The 27,104-nt window shown below is 43.3% G+C and overlaps 1 protein-coding gene across 5 annotated transcripts in view; it reads left to right on the forward strand.

Moving 5' to 3' along the window:
- LOC132393532 (neural cell adhesion molecule 2-like) overlaps nucleotides 1–27,104 on the forward strand; it is a 1,581,614-nt gene that overhangs the window by 1,441,014 nt on the left and 113,496 nt on the right. For all 5 annotated transcript variants that reach the window (XR_009511912.1, XM_059968913.1, XM_059968912.1 and 2 more), the window contains exon 13: nucleotides 8,991–9,110. Coding sequence is in view for 4 of the 5 variants with exons in the window: in XM_059968913.1 (XP_059824896.1) it covers nucleotides 8,991–9,110 (120 nt within the window). In the remaining variant the exon portion in view is untranslated. The remainder of the gene's footprint in view (nucleotides 1–8,990; nucleotides 9,111–27,104) is intronic.

Consider the following 27,104-nt stretch of genomic DNA (forward strand, 5'->3'; position numbering starts at 1 on the left):
GTATTTTTGCTTCTTTTCTTTAACAACCCATTAGCCCAGAATATTAAACAATCATCTCTCCCACAGTCTGAGACAGGTCTTTGTTATTCACACTGTGATATGGAGCTGTATCTATTTGTGAACACAGCTCACCAGCTTTGTATCTGATGTTTTTATACACTTGTATGCATTATACCCATTTTAATCTAGTTCACATGTCATCTCTTTCTGACCCCTCCTGTTTATGATCTACATTCGAATTCTGACTGTTCCTCTGTGCACCCTGTCTTGAATTTCTCAAGCTTCATCTTGCCATCTCTTTTCATCAAGTTAACATTACACCCTACCGCTGAACAGTAAAAGGGAACAAGAGACTCAAGAGATTCTGCAGATGCTGGAAATCTGGATCAACACACACACACACAAAATGTTGGAGGAACTCTGCAGGTCAGGCAGCATCTATGGAAGAAAATGAAAGTGATGTTTCAGTGAAACGTTTTGTCCCAAAATGTTGACTGTATATTTCCCTCCATATATACTGCCTGTCGTGCTGAGTTCTTCCAGCATTTTGTGTAGGCATTGAGCAAAAATGCAACCTCCTTATTTTTCTGTTGAGATCTACTCATGACCAGAATTGGTCACAATCTGAAGTCACCTCTCTGTGCCATTTCTCCTGTTCCAAGTTCAAAGTGCATTTATTATCAAAGTATGTATACCACGTACAACCTTGGCAATCACTCAAAACAAAACTCAATAGAGTACCACACAACCCAAACATGCAAATTGCGATAGAAGAACAAATTGTGCTAACAATAAAAAAGTAAACAAATAATTCACAGAACATGAACCGCAAGGTGAGTCCAGAGCCACGGAATCAGTTCAGAAGCCCAATGGCTGCATACAAAACCCAATTAAAAAACCATATATATACACACATAAGATTGGTTTATACACATAGACCAGGGGTTCCAACTTCTTTTATGCCTTGGACCAATACCATTAAGGAAGGATCTGTGGGCTCCAGGTTGGAACCCCTGATATAGACTAATTGTATAAAGGACCCTGACAGGGGTATCTGTACATACGAGGATTGATTGATAAGTTCCTGGCCTAAGGTAGAAGGAGTCAATTTTAGAAAACCTAACGCGTTTACTTTTCAACATAGTCCCCTCCTGCATTTACACACTTAGTCCAGCGGTCGTGGAACTTACGGATCTTGGACCTCCAGAAGGGTTGATAAGTTCGTGGCCTAAGGTAGAAGGAGATGAGTTATACAACTCTCGTTACAAGCACATGCAGTTCAACTCTTTGAGTGATTATGCAGAAAGTTTGTAATTAATAACTCATCAGGGTGATTGATAAGTTTGTGGCCTAAGGTAGAAGGAAATGAGTTATTGACTTCAGGCTTTCTGCATAATCACTCAAAGAGTTGAACTGCATGTGCACTATTACCCGTGGCAAGAACCCACCCAGTCACATACAGACCAGGGAGTTGATTATCACACACCCCAGTTACGGTCAGAGTAACCCACAGACACATAAGCTAAAATGTAGCAATAAATGAACTGGACCAACCCACCATAATCCCACAAAGCATTTTAACACAAAAACAATAAATAGTGCTGACCACCAGGAACGCTGGGACGGGCTGTGCCACAGTATGTAAAGTGAAGGAAGCCAGAATCAAACCTCTTGAAGATTATAAAGTCGGAAAAAACTCAAGAAATGAATTAGGAAAGCCAGAATGGGCCATGAAAAACTCCTTGGCAAGTAGGATTAAAGAGAATCCCAAGGTATTCTGTACAACTAGGGAGAGTGAGGGACCTCTTAAGGATAAATGGGAGAATACTTGCTTGGATGTGAGTGAGGTCATTAATGAGTATTTCCTTCAGTGTTTACCAAGGAGATGGACATGGAGAATAGAGAGATCTGTGCTGAGAGCATATTCCCCAGGTTACAGGGTGAGGCAAGAAAAGATTTTTGTGGCCTTGACCAAGACCTTCATGTCCTCTCTTGCCATAGGCAACATTTTTGAGGACTGGCAAGTAGCTAATGTTGTTCCATTATTAAAGAAGGGAATCCGGAGTCATCCTGGTAACTGTAGACCAGTGAATCTCACGTCAGTGGTAGGGAAGTTACTAGAAAGAATTGTGAGGGATAATTGAGTCCAGCCCAATCAAGTCTGTTCCACCATGGCTGATTTATATTACTCTCAAACCCATTCTCCTGCCTTCTCCCCATAATCTTTGATACCCCAACTTATCAGGGTAACTAGGTACAGAGGAGATATCAGGAGTAAGTATTTTATGCAGAGAGTGGTGAGTGCGTGGAATGGGCTGCCAGCGATGGCGGTGGAGGCGGATACAATAGGGTCTTCTAAGAGACTTCTGAATTGGTACATGAAGCTCAGAAAAATAGAGGGCTATGGGTAACCTTAGGTAATTTCTAAGGTAGGGACACGTTTGGCACAGCTTTTTGGCCAAAGGGCCTGTATTGTGCTGTAGGCTTTCTATGTTTTTCTATGTTTTCTAATCAAGAACCTATCGATCTCTGCCTTAAATATACCCAATGACGGCCATCTGTGGCAATGAATTCTACGGATTCACCTCCCTCTGGCTAAGAAATTCCTCCTCATCTTGGTTCTAAAGGGGCATCCTTCTATTCTAAGGCTGTGCCCTCTGGTCCTAGACTCACCCACTATACAAAACATCTTTTCCCCATCAATTTCATCTAGGCCTTTCAATATTCGATCAGCTGTAATGAGATCCTCCCTCATTCTTCTAAACTCCAGTGATTATATGAGTGAGTCTGGTGCTGCAAGTTCTCAAATTTTGATGCTTTCTGACAGAGGAAGGGGATGGAGAAGAGAGAGTCACCGGGAATGTGGGCAGTGGTGACCTCGGTTATGATGGCTGCCTTCCCAAGGCAGTGGGTATCAGATGGTAGAGAGCTCCTTGTTCAGCCAGCAGTGGGAAATTTGCCACTAAATGCTCCATGATCCTTGTGTGCCCCAATTGAGAATCTTCACAGCAGTTCAACGTGTAAACTGAGTAGATCCCGCTGAGTCTACTTATCCTGTTGTTGAACACCATGTACTCTCACATCCCATTGTTTCATAACATATTGCTCACTGTTCCGCACGGTCCCTGCAAACAATTACAACAAGGAAAAACATGCATTACAAATAACAACAATACTTCTGTAGTACTTCAACAGTCTCCTCCACCTTATGCAGAGGAATAAGCTTGATACACATGCAGACCCAAGTAAACGTAAATGGTGCTTTAATTTATTACACATGGTGTCACATCACCATTTACATTTGAATCAAATTAGTTTGTGAAAACTGTGTGCATAGAATATAAAGAGAAACTGTTGGAAGCAACTGGCATTTCCAACTATTTCTCCATTTTATTTCAGATATCCAGTAAGCACCTATTTTCTTTTTCAAAGATGCAAATACGGACTTGTCAGGCTAAGAACCTGCTCTAAACCCAGGTGGGACCACCGTAGTGGGCCAAAGCACAAATCATGATGGCTCAGAGTGCAGGAGGTGGAAACCTATCTATCCGCTGTACGCTGGAGACCTGGGATGGAAGGTATTGCGTAGAGCAGTACTGTGCAGCAGGTTGTCAAGTTGATTCACTGACACCCCCGTCCGCTTGTCCATTCTGTGACTGGGAGGAGTCAGCATACCACGTTTATGTGGAGTGTGAGAGGTTACAGCCCTGGTTTGAGTATTTGAGGGAGCCGCTCCTCAGGTTTTAGTTACACCCCAGCCCCACTCTCCTGATATATGGGTGCCCCGTACGGAAGAGGATGTGTTCCTCGGAGGATCTACTGGCGGGCTTGCTCCTGGACCTGGCCAAAGTGGTCATTCAGGGGTCCAAGCAGCAGACAGTCGAGAGCTCTGTCAGGGCCGACTGCCTGCCCATTTTCCAGGATGTGTTTGTGCTCAGGTGTCCTTGGAGAAAGCAAGGGGCCCCTTGGGGAATTGGCTGTTTTATAGACAGTAATAATCATATTTTAATTTGAATTTGTTCACTGTCTTGTAAGTACATGATGTTTGTATTTCATGTGTTTTTGTATAAATAAACTTCTGTAGTTTTGTAAAAAAAAAAGGAGACAGACAGCGATACAATCAAGCTGGCCAATAGCCTGTCCTGGTCTAACCACACAGATGTCACAGCCAAGATAGTTCACCAGTGACGCTGCTTCCTCAGGAGGCTGAAGAAATTTGGCATGTCCCCTTCACCTTTTACCAGTTGGATCAATGCACCATTAAAAGCAACCAGTCCAGATGCTCCACAGCTTGGTGTGGCAACTGCTCTGCCCAGGAACGCAAGACACTGAAGAGAGTTATGGACACAACGGAGCACGTCACTGAAGCCAACACCGAGATTTTGTTTTCTGTTCCAACCATGCCCGTGGACTGGGCAAGTTGTAAGAGAGGAGAAGCTGGTGCGGCGAGAGAGAACTGTGGTGCGTGAGGGAAGCACAAAAGAGTCTCTCGGCCTGCAACTGAGCTTTCTTCCCGGGAGAAGTTAAAAGAAAATAAAGTCATACTGTCATTGAACATTATAACACAGAAACAGGCCTTTCGGCCCACCTAGTCCATGCCTACTCCCATCTCCCTGCACCCAGACTGTGGCCCTCCATGCACCTCTCATCCAAGCTCCTCTCAGAAATGTTACAGTTGAAACCGCATCTACAAAATCCCCTGGAGGCCTAATCCACACTTGCTCCTCCCTCTGAGTGAAGAAGTTCCTCCTGAGATTCCTTTTAAATATTTCACCTTTCACCTAACCTGAGAGGAAAAAACCTGCATGCCTTCACCCTAGCTATACCCTTCATAATTTTGTATGGTCTCCCCTCTTTCTCCTGTGCTCTAGGGAATGAATTCCCAACCTATTTAACCCATTCCTGTAACTCGGGTCTTCAAGTCCTGGCAACAGCTGTGTAATTTTTTGCTGCACAAATTAGGCTGTATCTGTGGAAAGAAGAACAGTCAACAGTCACCAACCAGGCACCATCTTGTGATCACCCCACCCCCTTCTCCCTCCGACTCACCCATCACCTGCTAGTTCCTGTGTCATCGGTGATCAACCGGACTCTGAAAACTAACATTTGCTCCTCCATCACATTTTATTTATTTGTGCACAGGAAGAAAAGTGTGGCACCTGTCACCGAGCTGATCTAAAATCTGAACAAAGAAATTATATTTTTATACAGAAATTAGCTAATTAGGTACAGATATGGACCAATTGATAACATGGTGAATGTTCAAAATAATCATATCACTAATCACATTACAATACAAATTTCTTGACATATGTCAGTGATTGTTCATTCATTATATGACGTGTACGATCATGGTATTTCCATGACCATGATTGTTTTTGGCAAAATTTCCTGCAGAAGTGGTTTGCCAGTGCCTTCTTCTGGGCAGTGTCTTTACAAGATGGGTGACCCCAGCCATCATCAACAATCTTCAGATATTGTCTCCCTGGCATCAGCCATCACATAACTAGGACTTGCAATCTGCACCGGCTGCTCATATGACCATACACCAGCTGCTCCCATGGCTTCACGTGATCCTGACCAGTGGGCTAAGCAGGTGCTTCACCTTGCCCAAGGGTGAACTGCTGGCTCGTGGAGGGAACAAATCCTTTGGTGGAGATGTATCTCCACCCCACCACCCCTATGTCAGTGATATTAGACTTAATTCAGATTCGGATTGCCTCTTTAATTCATATGTTTTGGTTTTGCCCTACAATTGAAAAGTTTTGGCGGGAAGTATTTCATACCTTCTCACAAATTTTTAGGGTCCAATTTGACCCAAATCCCCTTACTGCCTTGTTTGGTATTTTGCAAATGAAGATATAACTTTAAATACTCCTAACCTACAGGTTTTAGTTTTTACCTCTCTTTTAGCAAGAAGAGCAATCTTGCTTAAATGGAAGGAGTCTACCCCTCCTACACATCTTCAATGGCTACGTGATATTATGTCTTATTTAAATTTAGAAAAGATCTGCTGCTCAGTCTTAAATTCAAAACAATCTTTTTATGATATTTGGGGACCTTTCCTAAATTACGTTTCCAATTTATAAAGGTTAACAGTGCACAGACTTTTAAGTATATTTTTATCTTCTCTTCTTAAGTGAATATGTCTTTTTTTTCTAATTATCCATTGTCATCCATCAGGTTTTTTTCTTTGGTGGTTGGTAGGGGGTTGACTTTTTTAATATAAAAATTTTCTTTTATGATGTATGACTTATCTTTAAATTTTTGATTACAGAGTGGTATACTATATGTGTTATGCTATAACATTTTGATCAATTTTATTACAATATATGAATGTACACAAGTTATGTTGAGATGTATCTATGTGTTGCACTCTGTAAATCTTGTTTTTTTCTTCTGAATAAAAATATTGTAAAAAGAAAGAAAAGAAAGATGCAGATAATACAGGGATTTATAACCAAAAGAATCTCCACATTAAAGGTCAATAATAAAAATTAGTAAAGTAACTGACCAGTAGTAAATGTCAATCTAGGATCCTTCATTTGCATTCTTATTATGTCTCCATTTATCAAATGGCTCCAGACTACTGTTGTACAAAAGGAAACTATATCCTTCAAAGATCTTAACACTCGCCATGTCAGGACTTCCACACCAGCCTCGCCCATCTCTCTCAACATCAAACATAGCCCTGCCTCCATAGAAACTACTTGACCTGCTGAGTTCATTCAGTGCTCTGCATTTTGCTCCAGATTCCAACAACTGCCATCTCTTGTGCCTCCAGTCAAGTCAAATCAAATCGAATTTATTGTTATGTGCACAAGTACAGTGAGGTACAGTGATAATGAGAACCATGATTACAGCAGTGTTGCAGGTACTGAGGTTAAGACACCACACCAAATATAAATCATACACAAATTTTACGGAGATTACATTAAACAGTGAAGTAAGAGACGATAAAAATGTCCAAAAACATGGAAACAAATCCATGGTAGTGCAAGAGGTGGCCCATAGTGTTATCAGAATCAGTTTGATTATCACTGATGCATATCATGATGTTTGTTGTTTCGTAGCAGCAATACAGCACAAGACATTAAAACAATGTCTATCTTTTACAAAAAATAAATAAATAGTTCAAAAGAGGAATAGTGAGGTCGTGTTCACGGACTATTCAAAACTCTGACGACAGAGGGGAAGAAGCTGTCCCAAAAATGTTGAGCGTGGGTCTTCAGGCTCCTGAGACTTGTCCCAGAAGATAACAATGAGAAAAAGTGTTCTGTTGCCAAGGAGCAATGGTCAGGGTGATGCGGGTCATTTCTAGAACAGATGGTTGTGGGAAAGTAGCTGCTCCTAAACCTGGTGCTGTGGGACCTCTGGCTTGAGTTCCTCCTGCCTGGTGGTATCAGTGAGAAGGAGGCAAGGCCTAGGTGCTTGGTTCCTTGATGATGATTGTTCACTTGGTATCTCTGATCCTTCAACAGAACTGGAAGAAAGAGAGATGCAAGGTAGTTTTCAGTAGGAGACACACATTTGGTGATTCAGACACAGCTTCTTCCCTTCTCCCATCAGATTTCCGAATGCTCATTGAACCATGAACACTACCTCATTACTTTTTTTCCTGTTTTTGCACTATTTACTTAATTTAACCTTTTTATATATGTACAAACCTTACTGTAACTTAGTTTCTATTAATGTGTATTGCAATGTACTGCCATTGCACAGCAAATTTCACAACATATGCCAGTGAAATTAAACCAAATTCTGATTCTGATTTAGAGACTAGGTTAAGAATGAAAGGTGAAATGTTTCAGTGGAAGCTGAAGGGGGGACTTCTTCACTCAGACCGTGGAACAAGCTGCCAGAGGTAGTGGTGGATGTGGGTCTGATTGCAACATTCAAGAGAAGTTTGGATAAGTACATGGATGGGAGGGGTATGGAGGGTATGGTCAAGATGCTGGTCAATGGGACTAGGCAGAATAACAGTTTGGCACAGACTAGATGGGCCAAAGGGTCTGTTTTGGTGCTATAGTACTCTATGACTATATGCAACAAGTGGTATGTCTGTGATTGGAAGCACTGAAAGGGTTTATGAGTTATATAGTGAAACATGCCCAGCAGAAAGAGGGAATTGCTGAAATATCTATGCAGCATCTGCAGAAGGAGAAACAGTTAACATGCCAGGTATCTCTGAGAGATGGCAACTGCTCATGCAGACAGATGGTGGAATCCGGAGTAAAATAAAGTTTACCTGAGGAGATCATCAGGTGTCAGGTCACCTATAGAGGGAGGGATGGGGGGGGGGGGGACAGTTGAAACCCTGCATCAGGACTGTCAGTGAAACAGAGAGTAAAGGCTGGAATTGGATGGAGGTGAGGAGAATGATGGACAGATGGAAGGCCAGCTTCAAACCTCTCAAGACAGTAAACAGTAGCCTTAGTTAGCCCCTCAGTTCTCTTTGTTCCACCCCACCCTTTATTTTCCCTCATTCTGGTTACTCTCTCACCTCTCCTCTTCCCCTCCAACAACCTTATGACCTGCCTCTGGTTCCCCACCTCCCATTCCCCCATGGTCCACTACCCTTTTGATTCCTTCTTTGTCAGCTCTTTGCCTCTTTCGCCTACTCCCTCCCAGCTTCTCACATTGTTTCTTTTCATCACAGCTTCCCCTCAACTGATCTCACCTACATGTTAACTTCCACCTCCCCCCATCTCTTATTCTGGCTTCTGCCTCCTCCTTTTCCAGTCTTGATGAAGGGTCTTGGCCCTAATTGTCGACTGTTTATCGATATAAACAGTAATTGTCAACTTGTATAATAGTATAATTGTCAGCTCCATAGATGTTGCCTGACCTGCTGAACTCCTCTGGTGACTTGTGAGAGTTGCAAATTGTAAGCTTGACATTAACAATCAAGTCCTAAAAAGTAAATTACAATGATCATCACACGTTGGAACAGAGACAGAATAACATATTCTCCTTCCTCCTATTTACAGCTCAAGTCATCCTCAGCAACTTGAAGCCCAACTCAACCTATCACTTCCGCGTGGCGGCTGTCAATGGCAAAGGCAGAGGGAAACACAGTCAGACGGAAACCTTTCAAACTCTCCCAGTCCGTAAGTAGCTTAACTTGCCTGTTTGCCAGTAATGGCAGGATCCTTGCTAATACCCAAAATCCTTTTCCTATCTCTTCATAATCCATGTCAGTGCTTTTATCAAAAATAGGGAAACATGTGTAGCAAATCTCCACTGAGCCCTCTTTACATGGTATTGCACAATGACTAACACAATCACGCGCTAAGCTGAAAATGAGTAACAGACTTATTTGCTTTCCTCAAAAGGGAAAATTGGTGGTTGAGACGGTCACTGTTCTCACATCTTCAGATAGTTGATGCTTAATTAAGGCTTAAGATTGCTCCTAAAGTCCTCAACCATTCTTAGTTTAGTTCAGTTTGTATGTTTTCCCACGCGGTCATGGGGAGAACATACAAGCTCCTTCACAGGCAGTGGTGGAACTGAACTTGAGTCATTGGCACTGTAATAGTGTTACACATTACCATGACAGTACACATATGCACAGATGCAACGCACAACCTGCAGTAATAATTATCACAGGTGCATAATTATAAACAGCATTGTAAAATTGTTTTGAAGTGTTTACAGTGCAGTGACTGAGATAATAAATAGAGGGGTGGGGAAGGGCCTAACTGGAATGGTTGATCAGGTTGGGGAAGAAACTTTCCCAACAGAAAGATAACATGAAGTTTCTTTGTTTATTGAGATACATCACAGAATAAGCCCTTGATTTAATCCTAGCCTATTCAGGGCACAATTTAAAATGATCAATTAACCCAGGTCACCTGTACTGTAAAGAATTGTCCGAACCATTGTGTTACATTGCTGCTCCTTAAAGTATTTTTTATTTCAATAACCCTAGCCCTAAATCAAAAGATTACAAGCTTGGTTTCATTTGTCACATGTACATCGAAATGTGATTTTGGGTCAATAGCCAACACAGCCTGGGGATTGTGCTGGGGGAAGCCCACAAGTGTTGCCATGCTTCTAGCACCAACATAGCCGACTCAGTGGCCTTAGAATGTGGGAGGAAACCGGAGCAACTGGAGGGGAGAATGAACAAACTCCATACAGCCAGCACTGGGAATGAAATCCAGGTCACTGCTGCTGGATTAGTGTTAACACTAACCGCTACGCTACGGTGCAATCTGAGGTTACAATGGAACTACACAACAGTCATACACTGCACAAGCCTCGTCCAGCGCATATAAGGTAACGGTAAAATACGGTCACACAAAAAAATAGTCCAAGTCCCTGAGTCAAAGAATGTTGCAGCAGTTTGCAGTTGAACGCAGCTTTACTTCCACTGAGTGAACACTGGAGGGCAGCACTGACTGCAGCATCGGTGCCATTCAGCACTGCCTCTGGCGCCTCTCTCCTGAGTGGCTGCAAACTGGAAACACTGTGGCTTGAGGCCTGGTCTTCTGTTGAGTGAACACCAGAGAGCAGAACTGACACTGACCTGGATGCTGTGCCACACTTCCTCTGGTGTCAACGAGGTCCTCTCACAGAAAGGCTGCAAACCGGCAACACCATGGCTCGATGCCCAGTCCACACTACAACCAAGTCCACACAGCTGCCCTGCCATCGGTTTCCCAGTAAGCCAGTGCATGTGGGAAAAATTCCCCCCCTACAAACCTCCTTGTCTCAGTCAACTCCTCCCTCCCCTACACTCTTCCCCATCTCTGTCATCTGCTCCCTTCCCTGCAACCCAGAGGAAACCCATGCAGTTATGGGGGAATATGCAATCTCCTTACTGATAATAGCGAGAAATTAACCCCAGTTCTGATCATTGATGCAGTAAAGCATTATGCTAACCACTAAACTACCATGCCACTCTAATCTCCATTCCTCAATTCCATAGATGTCATTAATAATTGGTTTATTATTTTCAAAAGTAACAGTAACAGCAAAAACCTTCTGTTTTGATTGCCAGCCAAGCAGTTTATGCCATGGATAAGTACTTTGAGGTAGTACAGGAATATACTGTCAGTGGTCACTTTATTAGGTACACCTGTATTCCTGCTCATTAATGCAAATATTTAATCAGCCAATTATGTGGCAGCTAGCCAATACATAAAAGCATGCCAAGAGTGGTCAAGAGTTTCTTTTTGTGTTCAGACCAAACATCAAAGTGGGGAAGATATGCGATCTAAATAACTTTGACCATGGAATGATTGTTGGTGCCAGACGAGGTAGTTTAAGTATCTCAGAAACTGCTGATTTCCTGGGATTTTCACATACTACAGTCTCGAGAGTTTACAGAGAATGGTGCAAGAAACAACAAAAAAAATCAAGTGAGTGTCAGCTCTGTGGGTGAAAACACCTTGTTAATGGGAGAGGTCAGAGGAGAATGGCCAGACTGATTCAAGCTGACAGGACAACAACAGCAACTCAAGTAACCACACATTACAACAGTGGTGTGCAGAAGAACATCTCTAAAACCACAACACGTTGAACCTTGAAGTGGATGGGCTACCGCACAGAAAACCACAAACATACACTCAGTGGCCACTTTATTAGGTACAGTGCGTTCCCAGTAAAGTGGCCACTGAGTGTGGAATGCAGAATACATTGCAGTGGCCACTGAGAAAACACGGAGCAGATAAACAGATAAAGTGCAAGGACAGTACACAACAATGTAGGCTGGGTGATCAAGAATTCATCTTTAATGTTTGAGAGATCTGATAAGAAGATACTGTGCATGCTTGTAAAGCATAAAGTGTAAAAGAGAGTCGAGAGTGGATATCGTACTGCTGGAAAATGATGCGGGAGAGGCAGAAATGGGGGAACAAAAAATGGCAGATAAACTGAATAAGTATTTTGCATCAATCTTCACTGTGGAAGACAGTAGCGGTATGGTGGAAGTTCCAAGTGTCGGGAGCATGAAGTCTGAAGCTACCATAGTGTGGTAAACTATGTGTATACCTGTCTGGACACGCCCCGCTGCTGACTGCTCCTGTGGCTCCTCCCACAGACCCCGGTATAAAGGCGATTGGGGCACTGCTCTCCCCTCAGTCTCCGAAGTGTCGTGCTCCCTTTTAATGTTAATAAAAGCCTATCGTTCACTTCCAGTCTCCAAGAGTTATTGATGGTGCATCGCATAGCTAGACAGAAGGTTCTTGGGAAACTGATAGGTCTGAAGATAGATAAGTCTCCTGGACCAGAAGAAGTACACCCCAGAGTTGTGAAAGAGGTGTCTGAAGAGATTGTGGAGGCACTAGTAATGGTCTTTTAAGAGTCACTAGATCTTGGAATGGTTTCGGATGACTGGAAAATTGCAAATATCCCTCCACACTTCAAGAAGGGAGAGAGGCCGAATAAAGGAAACTGTAGCCCAGGTAGTCTGACCTTGGTGCTTGGGAAGATGTTGGAGTCGATTATTAAGTATGAGGTTAAAATGGGTCGTGATCAGCATGGATAAAGCAGTGGCTGATTGGCAGGAGGCAAAGAGTGGGAATGAAGGGAACCTTTTCTGGCTGGCTGCCGGTGACTAGAGGTGTTCCACAGGGGTCTGTGTTGGGATCCATGTCAATGATTTGGATGATGGAATTGTTGGCTTCGTTGAAAAGTTTCCAGACGATATGAAGCTAAGGTGGAGGGGCAGGTAGTTTTGAGGAAGTAGAGAGGCTACAGATAGACAGATTAGAAGAATGAGCAAAGAAATGTCAGATGGAATGGTGGAAAGTGCATGTCATGCCCTTTGGTGGAAGAAATGAAAGGGATGACTAATTTCTGAATGGAGAGAAAATACAAAAAAAACTGAGGTGCAAAGGGATTTGGGAATCCTTGTGCAGGATTTCCTAAAGGTTAATTTGCAGGTTGAGTCTGTGGTCAGGAAGGCTAATGCAATGTTTGCATTCTTTTAAAGAGGACTAGAACATAAAAACAAGGTTGGTGTCATGGCAGGAGACCCATGAGTCATCAAGATCTGTAGCTGTATGCCCAGAGACTCGAGATCTTTGAGCACAGAGCTCGAAAAAGGCGACTTGATGGACTTTTAACATCATAAATCAGCAAATTGTTTGTTATGTCTCCCCTCTTGCTGGGAAAACAGAGGCGCCTTTTTCTCCCTTATTAGGGAGAGAGAGAGAGCCTGTGGTATGTCAAATGCCCGGTGAACAATGCAGTCTTTGGAGTACTACAAGTCTGTGACTTTACTGTTGCTTTGCTCACACTTGAGTGCTCGATGGCAGGTGCCTATGCTATTTTTTTGCCAATTGGGAGATGGGGGATCGTTACTTGCTGTCACTTATGTGCAGGAAGGAGGGGAGCTTTGTGGGGGGGGGACTTTCGGGTTCTAACATTTGGCTGTCATTCATTCTTTAGCACACTCCTCTGTTTTTGTGGATTGCTGTGAAGTAAAAGAATTTCAGGGTGGATATTGTCTACATTTCTCTGACATTAAATGCGCCTTTGAAACCTTTAAAACCTTTGGATGTAATGTTGAAACTTTATAAAGCACTGGTGAGTCACACTTGGAGTATTGTGAGCAGGTTTGCAGCCCTTATCTTAGAAACAATGTGCTGAAACTGGAGAGGGTTCAAGGGAGGTTCCCAGAAATAGTTCCAGGATTGAATGGCTTGTCATATGAAGTATTTGATGGCTCTGGTCCTGTATTCACTAAAATTCAGAAAAATGAGGGATGACTTCATTGAAGCCTATTAGATGTTGAAAGGCTTTGACAGAGTGGATGTGGAGAGAATGTTTTCTATGGTGGGAGAATCTCAGACCAGAGGAAACAGCCTCAGAACAGAAGGGTGTCCTCTTAAAATGGAGATGAAGAGGAATATCTTTTAGCCAGAGAATAGTGAATCTGGAATTCTTTGCCATAGGCAGCTGAGGAGACTAAGGCATTAAGTATACTTAAGGCAGAGGTTGATAGGTTCTTGATCGGTCAGTGTATGAAAGGATTTGGGGAGAAGGCAGGAGATTGGGGCTGAGAGAAAAATTGGATCAGCCAGGATGAAATGGTGGAGGATACGCGATGGGCCAAATAGCTTAATTCTGCTCCACTATAGGAACAATAAGGCCATAAGACATAGGAAAAGAATTAGGAAATCTGTCCCATCAAATCTGCTCCACCATCCAATCATGGCTGATTTATAATGCCTCTCAATACCATTTTCTTGACTTCTCCCCAGAACTTTTAACACTCTTATGAATCAAGAACCTATCAACTTCCCTTCATACAGTACTGTGCAAAAGTCTTAGGCACATATACACATCTAGGGTGCCTAAGAGTTTTACACAGTACTGTAGAAATTGTATGTATTACGTTATACTGCTTCCACAAAAAAAAACTAACTTCATGACATATGTGAGTGATAAACCTGATTCTGATATTGGGTGTCTATTGTGGACTGAGAATAAGAAGAGGGCAGAGAAAGGGAAGGGTGCATGAAGCACCAAAGAGATATTCTGCACATTCTGTAGTGATCAATAAACCAATTGTTTGGAATCAAATGACCTTGCCTGTTGTCTTAAGGCTGGGTGTGTCTGCACCTGGGCAACTTCCAGATGCTGGGCAGTCTTTTTCTGCCTCCAGTCCCACAAGACTCCAATGGCTTTCTACTTTCCACCCTCACCATTCCCAACACACACACACACACACACACATATGAACTATGAATATATCTTAAGACTGTGAGTGTGTATAAGACTTTCGCATAGTTCTGCCTTGGCCTCTGTAGCCAGCTGTGGCAATTAATTCCACAGACTTACCACGCTCTGGCTAAATAGATTCTTCCTCATTTCTGTTCTAAATGAACATTCAGGTATTCTAATGCCGTGCCCTCCGATCCTATACTCTACCACTACTGGAAACCTCATTAGCACACTGGACAGCTACAATCAGGAATTGCAAAGGCTAGAGGCAACGTTTGCAGATAAAATCTCCACTGACTTGGCACAGTTCTGTCTATACCAAATGACTTCACCTCTGTAGCTATCTGTGACAACGAATCCCACAGACTTACCATCCCCTGGCTAAAGAAACTCCTCTTCCTTTTATGTTCTGAAGGAATGTCTGTGCATTCTGAAGCTGTGCCCTGTGGTCCTAGAAGACTCTCCCACTACTGGAGACAATGTCAGGACCCTGGACAGCTACAGGCAGGAAATGCAATGGAGAGAGACAGCATTTGCAGATGAAACCTCCACTGACCTGGCACCTCGAGCTACTCGCTGGCAGTGTTCCAGTGAAGATTGACAGCTAATCCCAAGGCCCGATCCTGATTTACTGCTACCCAAGCACCTGGCTCACTTTGCATATCCTCAGTTCTGTCTGATTAGGGTTTTGTGTCACTGTAGGATTCTGACACACAATCAGAGATTAATTACCCAGGTTAATGAGAGGTCTGTGAAGACCCTTGGAGAGCAGGAAACACTTTAAAGGGCACCAGTTGTATTAAACAGTGCTTCTGTTCTTGATTGCTAAAGCAATATAACTCACAGAGCTTCAAATTGAGATTGGTTATGCTCACCAACAATGCCACAAGCATGAAAGAAAATGGAGAACTCACCACTATGTTGATTAAAAGGTAGTACAGCACTGAATCATAGAATAGGGTGGTTTCCCGTTGTCATCATCATCATTACATGCCTTGTCGTATGACATAGGCGATCATGGTGTTGTCTGTGATTGCTTGTGGCAAATTTTTCTACAGAAGTGGTTTGCTATTGCCTTCTTCTGAGCAGTGTCTTTACTAGATAGGTGACCCTAGCCATTATCAATACTCTTCAGAGATTGTCTGCCTGGCATCAGTGGTCGCATAACCAGGACTTGTGATATGCACCGGCTGCTCATACAACCACCCAACACCAACTCACATGGCTTCACATGACCCTGATTGATGGGGGGGGGGGGAGGAGACTAAGAAAGTGCTACATCTAGCCCAAGGGTGACCTGCAGGCTAGCAGAGGGAAGAAGTGCCTTACACCTCCTTTGGTAGACACCTATCTCCACCTGCAACCCTTATATTATACATGGTGTCCCAGCTAATATATGATATTAGCATAGCACAGTCCAGGCCCTTAAGCTGACAATGTTGTACTGACCAATATAAACCTTGTCTAACTATTCCCTCCTACATAAATCATAAGCCTGTATTTTTCTTACATCCACATACCTATCTAAGAGTCTCTTCAATGTTGCTATTGCATCAGCATTGACCACCACCCATGCCAGTGTGTTCCAGCCAAGCACCTCTCTCCTGATGAAATATCTATCTTGGCCATCTCCCCTAAACTTCCCTCCATTCACCTTAATCCATGTCATCCAGAACTGGCCATTGCCACCATTCTAGCTATGCTTCTCATTAACTCAAACACTTCTATCAGGTTGCCTCTCATCCTCTGTTGCTCCAAAGAGCCCTGGCTCACTTATCCTATCCTGATAAGACATGCTCTGTAATCCAGGCAGTGTCCTGGTAAATCTCCTCTGCATGCTCTCTGAAGCAATGTACAGTACATAACGATGTAGATTGGAAGGTCAAGAAATTATCTTTAACATTTGAGAGGTCTGATAATAAGATACTGTTACACACCCTCAATATTTTATACCAGAGGAATAATAAAGCCATAAAACATGGGAGCAAGATTAGGCCATTTGATCCATCAAGCCTGCCCTACCATTCAATCATGGCTGATTTATAATCCTTCTCAACCAGGTTCTCTTGCCTTCTTCCTGTAACCTTTCACACCCTGACTGATTAAGAAACCATCAACCTCCACTGTATATAGTACAGGCGTAGCTTTATGTATTGCACTGAACTCCTGCTGCTCAAAAAACTAATTTCATGGCAAATGTGAGTGATGATAAACCTGATTCAGATATGGGTCTCCATTGTGGACTGAGAGTGGGAAGGGGATAGGGAAAGGGGAATCATAGTTGGGAAAAGGAGAAAGCGGTGGAAGAGGGGAAGAAACAGGAAGCACCAGTGAGATATTCTATAATGATCAATAAACCAATTGTTTGGGATCAAATGACCTTGACTGGTGCCTCAGAGCTGGGTGTATCTGCACCCATGCCACCACTACTTCTCTGCCACGTGTCCTACATTGCTCCCGCGGTACTCCTCCATCACCATTCCCAACATCCTTTGCTCTTGCCATATTTTGCAAACTCACTCTCCACCCCATGTTGAAAAACAGAGTACTGTGCAAAAGTCTTTGCCGCCCTAGCTCTATGTAGATGCATAAGATTTTTGCACAATTCTGTCTATACAAAATGACTTGGCCTCTGTAGCCATCTGTGGCAATGTTTTCCCATGTTCTGGCTAAATAGATTCCTACTCATCTCTGTTCTAAAGGGACGTCCATGTATTTTGATGCTGTGCCCTCTGGTCCTATACTCTCCCATGACTAGAAACCTCATTAGCACACTGGACAGCTACAATCAGGAATTGCAATGGCAAGAGGCAGCGTTTTCAGATAAAATCTCAACAGACTTGGCACAGTTTTGTCTATACCAAATGACTTCACCTCTGTAGCCATCTGTGGCAATGAATTTCACAGATTTACCACCCTCTTGCTTAAGAAATTCCTCTTCCTTTATGTTCTGCAGGAATGTCTGTGCATTCTGAAGCTGTGTCCTATGGTCCTAGACTCTCCCACTACTGGAGACAATGTCAGAACCCTGGACAGCTACAGTAAGGAATTGTAATGGAGAGAGACAGCATTTGCGGATAAACCCTCCACTGACTCAGCACCCCAAGCTACTCGCTGGTGGTGTTCCAGCAAAGATTGACAGCTAACTCTAAGGCCCCATCCTGACTCACTGTTACTAGATGCCTGGCTTACTTTGCATATCCTCAGCTCTGGCTGACTAGGGTCTTGTGTCACCGTAGGATTACTGCAAACAGTCGGTGTGGAGAATGCATAACATTTTAATGGGCATCAGTTCTGTTAAACAGAGCTTCTGTTTATGAGTGCTAAAATGAAGTAACTCACAGAGCTTCAAATTAAGATTGGTTATGCTCGCCAATGATGCCACAAGCACTAAAGAAAATGGACACCTCTCCACCATGTTTAGTAAAGGTGGTGCAGCACTGTGTCATAGAACAGGGAGGTTATTCATTGTCATCATCATCATCACTATGTGACATGCCACATGATGTAGGCGATCATGGTCTTGACCATTATTATTCTTGGCAAATTATTCCACAGAAGTGGTTTTCCATTGTCTTCTTCTGGGCAGTGTCTTTACAAGACGGATGACCCCAGCCATTATCAATACTCTTCAAAGATTGTTTGCCTGGCATAACTGGGACTTGTGATGTGCACCAGCTGCTCATATGACCATCCACCACCTGCTCCCATTGGCTTCCTGTGTCTCTGATTGGGAGGGGATTAAGCAGGAGCTACACCTTGTCCAAGGGCGACCTGCAGGCTAACAGAGAGAAGGAGCACCTTACACCTCCTTTGGTAGAGCTGTATCTCTACCCTGCCACCCAGATAGCATAGCAGTTAACCCAAATGCTTTTCAGAGCCATCAATCAGCAATAGGGAGATCAATTCCCACCACTGTTTGTAAGGAATTCATTCGTTCTCCCTGTAACAGTGTGTGTTTCTTTTGGATGCTCTAGTATCTTCCCATATTCTGAAGATGTACGGGTTAGTAAATTGTGAGCATGTTATGTCGATGCCTGAGGCATGGCTATTCTTACCATCCTCGGACTGTGTTGATCATTGATGCAAGTCTTTTAATTGCATTGTTTTTGTTGCGATTTTATTGGGTACGTGATTACGTGCTGTAGTTCTGTGTTGCAACAGCTGCTGCATTTCAAAGACCGCTCCATTGTCTTTGAGGAGGTTTGGGACACTCTGCTGTTACGGAAGGCTCTTTTAACAATCCAATTCTGCCTTGTATATGAATTATGCAGTCAGTCACAAGCTGAACATTACCACGATTGAGTATGCACTCACGTGGCCCTTTCTGTTATGACCACTCTGCTTATAATCATTGCACAGAGCCCATGCTCTCAGCTTCCCTGTGGTCCTCATTGTTACTGTGCTGAAAACCCATCAGTGCTGCTAAAATTCCTCCAAGCCACAGATGAAGCTCATGCAGAGAGAGGTCCTGAGCATCACCATAGCAACGGGCTCAGTTTAGCCTCTCAAGGTCATTCACTTGAAAGAAGAATTAGGTCCTGCTCTCTGTGAGGCACCGTGATTGCCAGTGAATGCACTCACTCAGACTGTGAAAAAGGAAGAGCATATTCTGCACTGTTTAACTGAGGGATTAAGGGTCCAAATTTCAGTCAGAGCCTCGGAGGGGATGCTGAAAACAAACAGCAGATTCTTAACGTAGACAAAATCTTAGAGGAACTTAGCAAGTCAGGCCGTATCAATGGAGTGGAATAAACAGTCGACATTTCAGCAGAGACCCTTCATCAGGGCTGGAAAGGAAGGGGGAAGAAGCCAGAATAAGAAGGTGGGGCAACAGGGGAAGGAATACAGGTTGGTAGTTGAGAGGTTGAGAGGTGAAACGGGTGAGGGGAATAGTGAGTGGATGGGGAAGTGGGGGTGTGAATTAAGCAACTAGGAGTGGACAGGTGGAAGAGGCAAGTGGCAGAAGAAGGAATCTAATAGGAGAGGAGAGAAGGGAAACTAAATGGAGATGATAGATAGGTGAGAAGAAGAGAAAGGGAGAGAGGATAACCAGAATGGGGAATGGGAAAAGAGAAGAAGGAAGGAGGGGGTGAAGAAATTACCAGGTTGGAGAAATCGATGTTGGTGGAATTTGAGGGATTCTCCGCCTCATGGCCTCATCGCAGCACAGCAGCGGAGACCATTGACAGACGTGTCTGGATGTGAATAGGAAATCACGTTGGGATGGATAGCCACCGGGAAGCTGTGCTTTTTTGTGATTCATGGAGATGTCGGGCATGGAAATGGGCGACTCAACCCAAATTATTCATGCCAACCAAGGTGCTAACCCAAACTAGTTCCATTTGCATATGTTTGGCATATACTCATGCCAATGGATATTTCCTATCCATGTTTCTATCCAAGTATACTTGAAGTGATGTTACCGTACCCACATCCCAGCACCTGCCCCTCAGATCCCCTTTACAATTTTCCCCTCTTACCTTAAACCTGTTTTCTCTGGTTTTAGACAGAACTAACCTAGGAAACAAAGTGTGAGCTTCCAAGTTCTCTGAACTTCTCTTGATTTTATAAACCTCACCCCTTAGCCTCCTTCACTCCAGAGGAGAAAAACATGCCTATCCAGTCTCTCCAAGTGGGGGGGGGGTGAAGATATGCCTTTACCAAAGGAGGTGTAAGGTGCTCCTTCCCTCCGCTAGTCTGCAGGTCATGCTTGGGCACCAGCTTATCCCCCCACAGTCAGGAGCATGTGGTGGATGGTCATATGAGCACAGGTCCTGGTTATGTGACCACTGATGCCAGGCAGACAATCTCTGAAGAGTAACGATAATGGCTGGGGGCACCCGTCTTGTAAAGACAATGTCCAGAAGATTGTCCATGGATGAGAGAGGTCTGGAGGGTTATGGACTGGGTGCAGGTCAATGGCACTAGCAGAATAAAGTTATGAGTCTGGCCCTCATTATGGTCTCAGTAACATCTGTGGTTACACATCTGGAGAAGAGGGATGCTTATGTGAGAATGCTGTTCTTGGACTACAGTTCAGCATTCAACACCAAAGTTCCATCCAGGCTCGACAGGAAGCTCAGAGACCTCGGAGATTTTGCGAGATCCTGCCTTGTGCAGCTGGATCCTGGACTTCCTGTCAGATTTCCAGCAGATGGTAAGAGTGGGCTCCCTCACCTCTAACCCTCTGACTCAACACAGGAGCCCCTCAGGGCAGTGTACTAAGTCCCCTCCTTTACTCCCTGTGTACATACGACTCTGTCGCCACCCACAACTCTTATCTGCTAATTGAATTTGCTGATTGGCCTAATCTCAAACAATAACGAGAAGAAGTCATCTCTCTGACACAGTGCTGTCAAGAAAACAACCTCTCCCTCAATGTTGCAAAAACAAAGGAACTGGTTTTGGATTTCAGGAGGAATGGAGTCAGGGTAACCCCTATTGACATCAATGGATCTAGGGTTGAGAGGGTAAACAGCTCTAAGTTCCTGAGCATCCACATCACTGAGGATCTCACATGGTCTGTACACACCAGCTGTGTGGTGAAAAAGGCACAACAGCACCTCTTTCACCTCAGACGGTTGAGTAAGTTTGGTATGGGCCCTCAAATCCTAAGAACTTTCCACAGGGGCACAATTGAGAGCATCCTGACTGGCTGCATCACTGCCTGGTATGGGAACTGTACCTTCCTCAATCGCAGGTCTCTGCAGAGAGTGGTGCCCAGCGCATCCGTACTTGTGAACTTCCCATGATCCAGGACATTCACAAAGACAGGAGTAAAAAGGGTCCAAAGGATCACTGGGGACCTGAGTCATCCCAAGCACAATCTATTCCAGCTGCTTCCATCTGGGAAATAGTACCGCAGCATAAAAGCCAGGACCAACAGACTCTGGGACAGCTTCTTCCACCAGGCCATCAGATTGACTAACTCATGCTGATTTGAGTGTATTTCTGTGTTACATTGACTGTTCTGTTTATTATAAATTACTAGATTGCACATTACACATTTAGACGGGCACGTAACGTAAAGATTTTTACTCCTCGTGGAGATGAAGGATGTGAGAAATAAGGTCAGTTCTATTCAATCTACACAAAGACGCTAGAGAATTGTGCAAGCTGAGATCTGAAACAGCAAATAATCTGTCGGAGGGCTCAATGGCTCACAAGGCTCGATGAGCAAAAAGAAATAGTCGACGTTTTGCATCAGGATTGAGAGTGGAGAAGGAAGAAAGCCAATTCAGTGTATGAGGAGGAGGGTAGGACAGAGTCTAGCAGCTTTAGTGTGTATCTGTTGGTGAGTGGGAACAGAAGACACTCACTAGTGGTAGCTAAGTTAACTATTTATTTACAGGACAAGACAACACTAAACATTCAGTAAACTCTTCAAATACTTATCTAAAGTGTGCGCTCAGGCCCTCTCTCGCTACCGCATACTTCCACTGTTCCCATTGCACTGGTCACAACCCAGTCCATCAGAGATTCCCAGAACTAAAGAAACCAGGTGCCTTCAGCGAGCTAGGCTTATACTCTACCAGTGCCATGACACCATCGGCAGGTACCATGGTGCCAAACTCAGCCAATGAAAGGGCTGCAATGCTCCTGAAATGGGCCAGTCCCCTGCTAGCCCAGGGGGAGCTGCTTTCAATGAGCAGGTGAGATTGACACCTACTGCCATGTCCTAGAGTCTGGTGGAACCAACGTTCTGATGAATCTATTTCTGCATCCTTCTCTGGATTAGTTCTGGATCTTTCCTATTATGTACGTCCTTCCTATAGTGCAGTGAGGAGAACTACACACCATACACTACATGCAGATCCTCACTTGTATATCTGCACTTCCCTGACTCTCGGCAATCCCTTTATGACCCTGATAGACTTGATTATATTGGGGTATAGGAACACAACAGACCATCACAGGAGGGGGACTACTGATAGGTGAGTGTAACAGTAGCGTAGTATAGCACCTAGTACAGTGCCACTGATCAAAAGATCAGGGTTCAGTTTTCACCACTCTCTGCAAGGAGTTTGTACATTCTCCTCTTTACCATGTAGGTTTCCTCTAGGCACTCTGCCACCTTCCAATAACCTACAGTTTAGACGTACGGATTGTGCTGGGGACAGCCCGCCAAGTGTCACAACATTTCTGGTGCCAACGTAGCATCCCTACAACTTTATAACCCTATCCATTTGTCCATGGAGTGTAGGAGGAAACCAGAGCACCCAGAGGAAACCCTAGCTGTCACAGGGAGAACATACAAATTGCTGAGAAACACAGAGAGTGGTTCCACTACTGTCTGGATTTAAATAGATCTCTTTACATGGAAGATAAGGCATGAATATAGAATAAGGTAGCCATCTCCAAGAGCAGATTGGCTAATGTCCTCTCTTTAACGTTCATTAGCATTAGCTTCATTAAGGTCACAGACCAGCAACCTGGGGATTGGTACAAACTGAAGTAGACTAATAATTTGGCTCAGTAGAACAATAGTTATATTGTCGGACTGGCGCCAGAATTTTTGGGCCAATGTTACAGGAACCTGGGTCCAAATCCCACCCTTGGTAGTTAGGAAGTTTAAATTTAATTAATTGAACAAACCTTAAATTTAAATAGTGTTGTCAACCATGAAGCACGAATCAGAACCAGAATTTAGTTTATTATCACTGACAAATGTCATGAAATTTGGTGTTTTGTGGTAGAAATGCATTGCAATACATTAAAAAATTACTATAAGTTACCATCAAAAATATTTAAAAATAATTAAGAGACCAAAATAGTAAGGTAGTGTTTATGAATTCATGGACTGTTCAGAAATCTGATGGTGGAGGAAAGAAGTTGTTCCTAAAATTTTGAGTGTGTGTCTTCCATCTTCTGAAGCTAGTGGATTGTTGTTGAAACCCATCTGGATTTAAGTATTTAGAAATGTTAAGTACAAGAGGGCATTGGTTTAAGGTGAGAGGGGGAATGCTTAATGGCGACACAAGGCACTGCAGATGCTGGAAGCTGGAGCAAGAAACAAGATGCTGGAAGAACCCAGCAAGGCAGGCAGCATCTGCGGAGGGAAAGGAACAGTCAATGTTTTGGGTTCAGACCTTTCAAATGGACTCACATGAAGAGTTTGAAAATGACGTGCAGTGTTGTGCAAAAGTCTTTCATATATATACACATATAGCTGTTCTGATCTTCTTCTTGCTTTCTGGGGTATTGGAACTTTCTCGTGTGGATTGATGTTTAGAAGGAATCCTTTAATGGTTATTAGTCATGGACAACTTGTCCTGTTGAAAAGCCATCTGATTACTGCCCATGTATACTTATTTTTCATCAGGATGTTAAAGAATAGGCTCAGTTCTCACAAATAACAATCTCCTTATCCCCTCTTTGTGATATTTACTGGGAGTGTTGCATGTGAATGTCCTGAAATATTTTTGAGGATCCCTACCACCCATCCCACAATCCCTTTGACCCACCACCATCAGGAAGGAGGTACAGGAGCATCAGGACTAGGATTATCAGTCTGGGGAACAGCTTCTTCCCTCAGGCTGTGAGACTAATGAATTCCCTAAGGTCTTGTCACTGGGTTAGGGTTAGTGGTTAGTGGTTACTGGGTTAGTGAACTGTTTACTGTACTATTTACTGCTTACTGTTTATCTTTGCAGCACGCTACATTCACTTTAAATTGGACTTTATTAACTTATTTATGAAAATATTTTGTGATAATAATATAATGTGCTGTGTGTGATATATGTTTTGTGGGTATACCATGGTCCAAAGGAACATTGTTTTGTTTGGTTGTAAATGTACAGTCTGACAATAAACTTGAACTTGAATTTAAAAACTTACCAGGTCAAGCAGCATATGTTGACAGAGAAACAGAGTTAAGCTCTTTGCCAAAACTGGAGTTCCTAAAAGAGAGGTAGCAGCAACTTCAACACTAAAATTAATTCAGCTCTCCAAACTGAAACATCAACTGTTCTTCTCTTTCCACAGATGCTGCCTGACCTGATAAGTATTTTGAGACTTTCTGTTTCTGTTTCCTCATTCCAGCATCCATATTCTGAGACACGAGAAATTCTGCAGGTGCTAGAAATTTTGAACAACACATACAAAATGCTGGAGGAGCTCAGCAGGTCTGGCAGCACCTATGGAGGGGAATAAACAGTTGGCATTTTAGACCAAGACCCTTCATCTGGACCTTCGTCAAGTTCAAGTTTATTGTCATTAAACTATACACATCTGTACAGCTAAATAAAACATTGTCCCTGTGGGGCCAAGGTGAAAAACACAGTAGGTATGGTCACACAGAATACATACTGTGTAGTTACAATCCAGCACATCCATTCACAAAATAGTATTAGCACAAGTCCCTGAGTGGCATGGCCTGAAGACTGACAGATTGACATAAAGTGCAAAGCGCAAGTTAACATAAGACCTTACAGGCGCTGTTATAATAAAAAATAAGGAGTTGTATTGATATGTGAAACACCAGCAGTAAGAGATGAAAAGTGACCAGTGCTGGATGAGAGGGTGTCTATGAGTTGCAGAGTGGTGGAACAGAGTATTCAGCAGGGTATTCAGAGGTATATGATAGCTGATCAAGTTCAAACTCAAGTGTAATTGTCATTCAACAATACATGAATGATCATGAATACAGTCAAACGCAACAGCGTTACTCCGGGGTCAAGGCACAAAACACAATGCCAACAGTCACACACAGCACAAGGCACATATACCACATTCCTGTAAACTGTAAGATTGTAAGCACATATAAAATATCAGTAAAATACAGTCACACAAAAAATACATAGTCCAGGATCCTGAGTCCATGAATGTTTCAGCAATCTGCAGTTGAACACAATACAGCTTGTCTTCTGTCAAGTGAACACCAGGGGGCAGCACCAACTCCAGACTGGTCACCGCGCCACACTGCCTCCAGTGGCGCACTCCGACTCTGACACCTCTCTCCTGTAGTTTATTCACCAGAAACCCTACCTAACACTCTGAGAGCAGTCTTACATGTGTTTTGTACAACTGCAACATGATATCCCAGGTCTATCACGGATTCAGTTGTAAGCTTCAAGGGCAATAAGTGTCTGGCAAAGAGAAGCTGCCATGCTTGTCAAGTAAGGGCAAGGAGTGTGGCAGATTAAGTGGCTCCACTACAGAGCTGGCATGTGCTGGATGGGCTGAATGGCCTGCATGTTTGCTAATTATCAGCGTTTTCTCCTTAGCATCAAAGCTCACATTAACTGTGCAGCAATTACAGCCTTCATAGATTAAATTCATCTGTCTGAATCCCCTAAGGTGTGTGTGTATCTATAGAAGACACAGTACTGTGTAAAAGTCATAGGCACATATATATAGTTAAGGTGCCTGACATTTGCACAGTACTGTATACTATGTCTTTCCAGTTACTAAATAACACTTAATACCACTGAGCTAATACAGAGCTAAGTATTCTTATTCCCAACCATCTTCCTAGTTTAACCACGTCTTCAGCACCCAAGCTGGAAAACTGTGCCTAAGTATTTTGCATAGTATTGTACCTCAGTCACTTCTTTCTTTAGTGCAGTACACCACTCCTTCAATGTTAGCTTTCAAAGAGACTTTTTAATGTCAGACTACAATACGTTAATTTATTCTTGATTTTTTTTCGTGAGTTTGTTCCCTCCTGCAGTGTTTCAGAATTTCCTGGATATTCTACAATGGAGGTTGTAAATTATGGGATTTCAACATTAGGCAGCTATTAACCTTTGCTTCCACTCCCAAATGTTTGCCAGCACCTGGAATGGCTTTGCAGGCCTTTGTACAATAATCCCTGCTCCTGTAAAAGGAATATTTGCCTCAAAATAAAAATCCGATTTGTGTGGCATCTGTGAAAAAGGGCCGAAAGGCCTCTGTTTGGGTTGCCTCTCTCAAAACCTGGATTTTATCTCCTCTGGAGCATAGGAGGCTAAGGAAATACTTTAAAGAATTTTATAAAATCATGAGGGATTTAAATAAAGTGAATAATCAGTATTTTATCCCAGGGTAAGGGAGTCTGAAATTAGAGGGCACAGGTTTAAAACCAGAGGGAAAAGATTTAAAGAAAATGTGAGAGGCAACTTTTTCCAAATAGAGGGTGGTGGGACAGTAGTGCAGTAGTTAGCACTCTGCTTTACAGTACCATGTGACCCAGGTTCAATTCCCGCTGCTCCCTGTAAAGAGATTGTACTTTCTCCCCATGACACAAGAACATAAGAAGTAGGAGCAGGTGTAGGCCATCTGGCTTGTCGAGCCTGCTCCAACATTCATTAAGATCATGGCTGATCCGGCCATGGCCTCATCTCCACCTACCTGCCTTTTCCCCATAACCCTTAATTCCTCTACTATGCAAAAATCTAACCAACCTTCTCTTAAATATATTTACTGAGGTAGCCTCCGCTGCTTCA

The sequence above is a fragment of the Hypanus sabinus genome, chromosome 4, assembly GCF_030144855.1.
Source record: "Hypanus sabinus isolate sHypSab1 chromosome 4, sHypSab1.hap1, whole genome shotgun sequence".
In the NCBI taxonomy this organism is placed as follows: domain Eukaryota; kingdom Metazoa; phylum Chordata; class Chondrichthyes; order Myliobatiformes; family Dasyatidae; genus Hypanus; species Hypanus sabinus.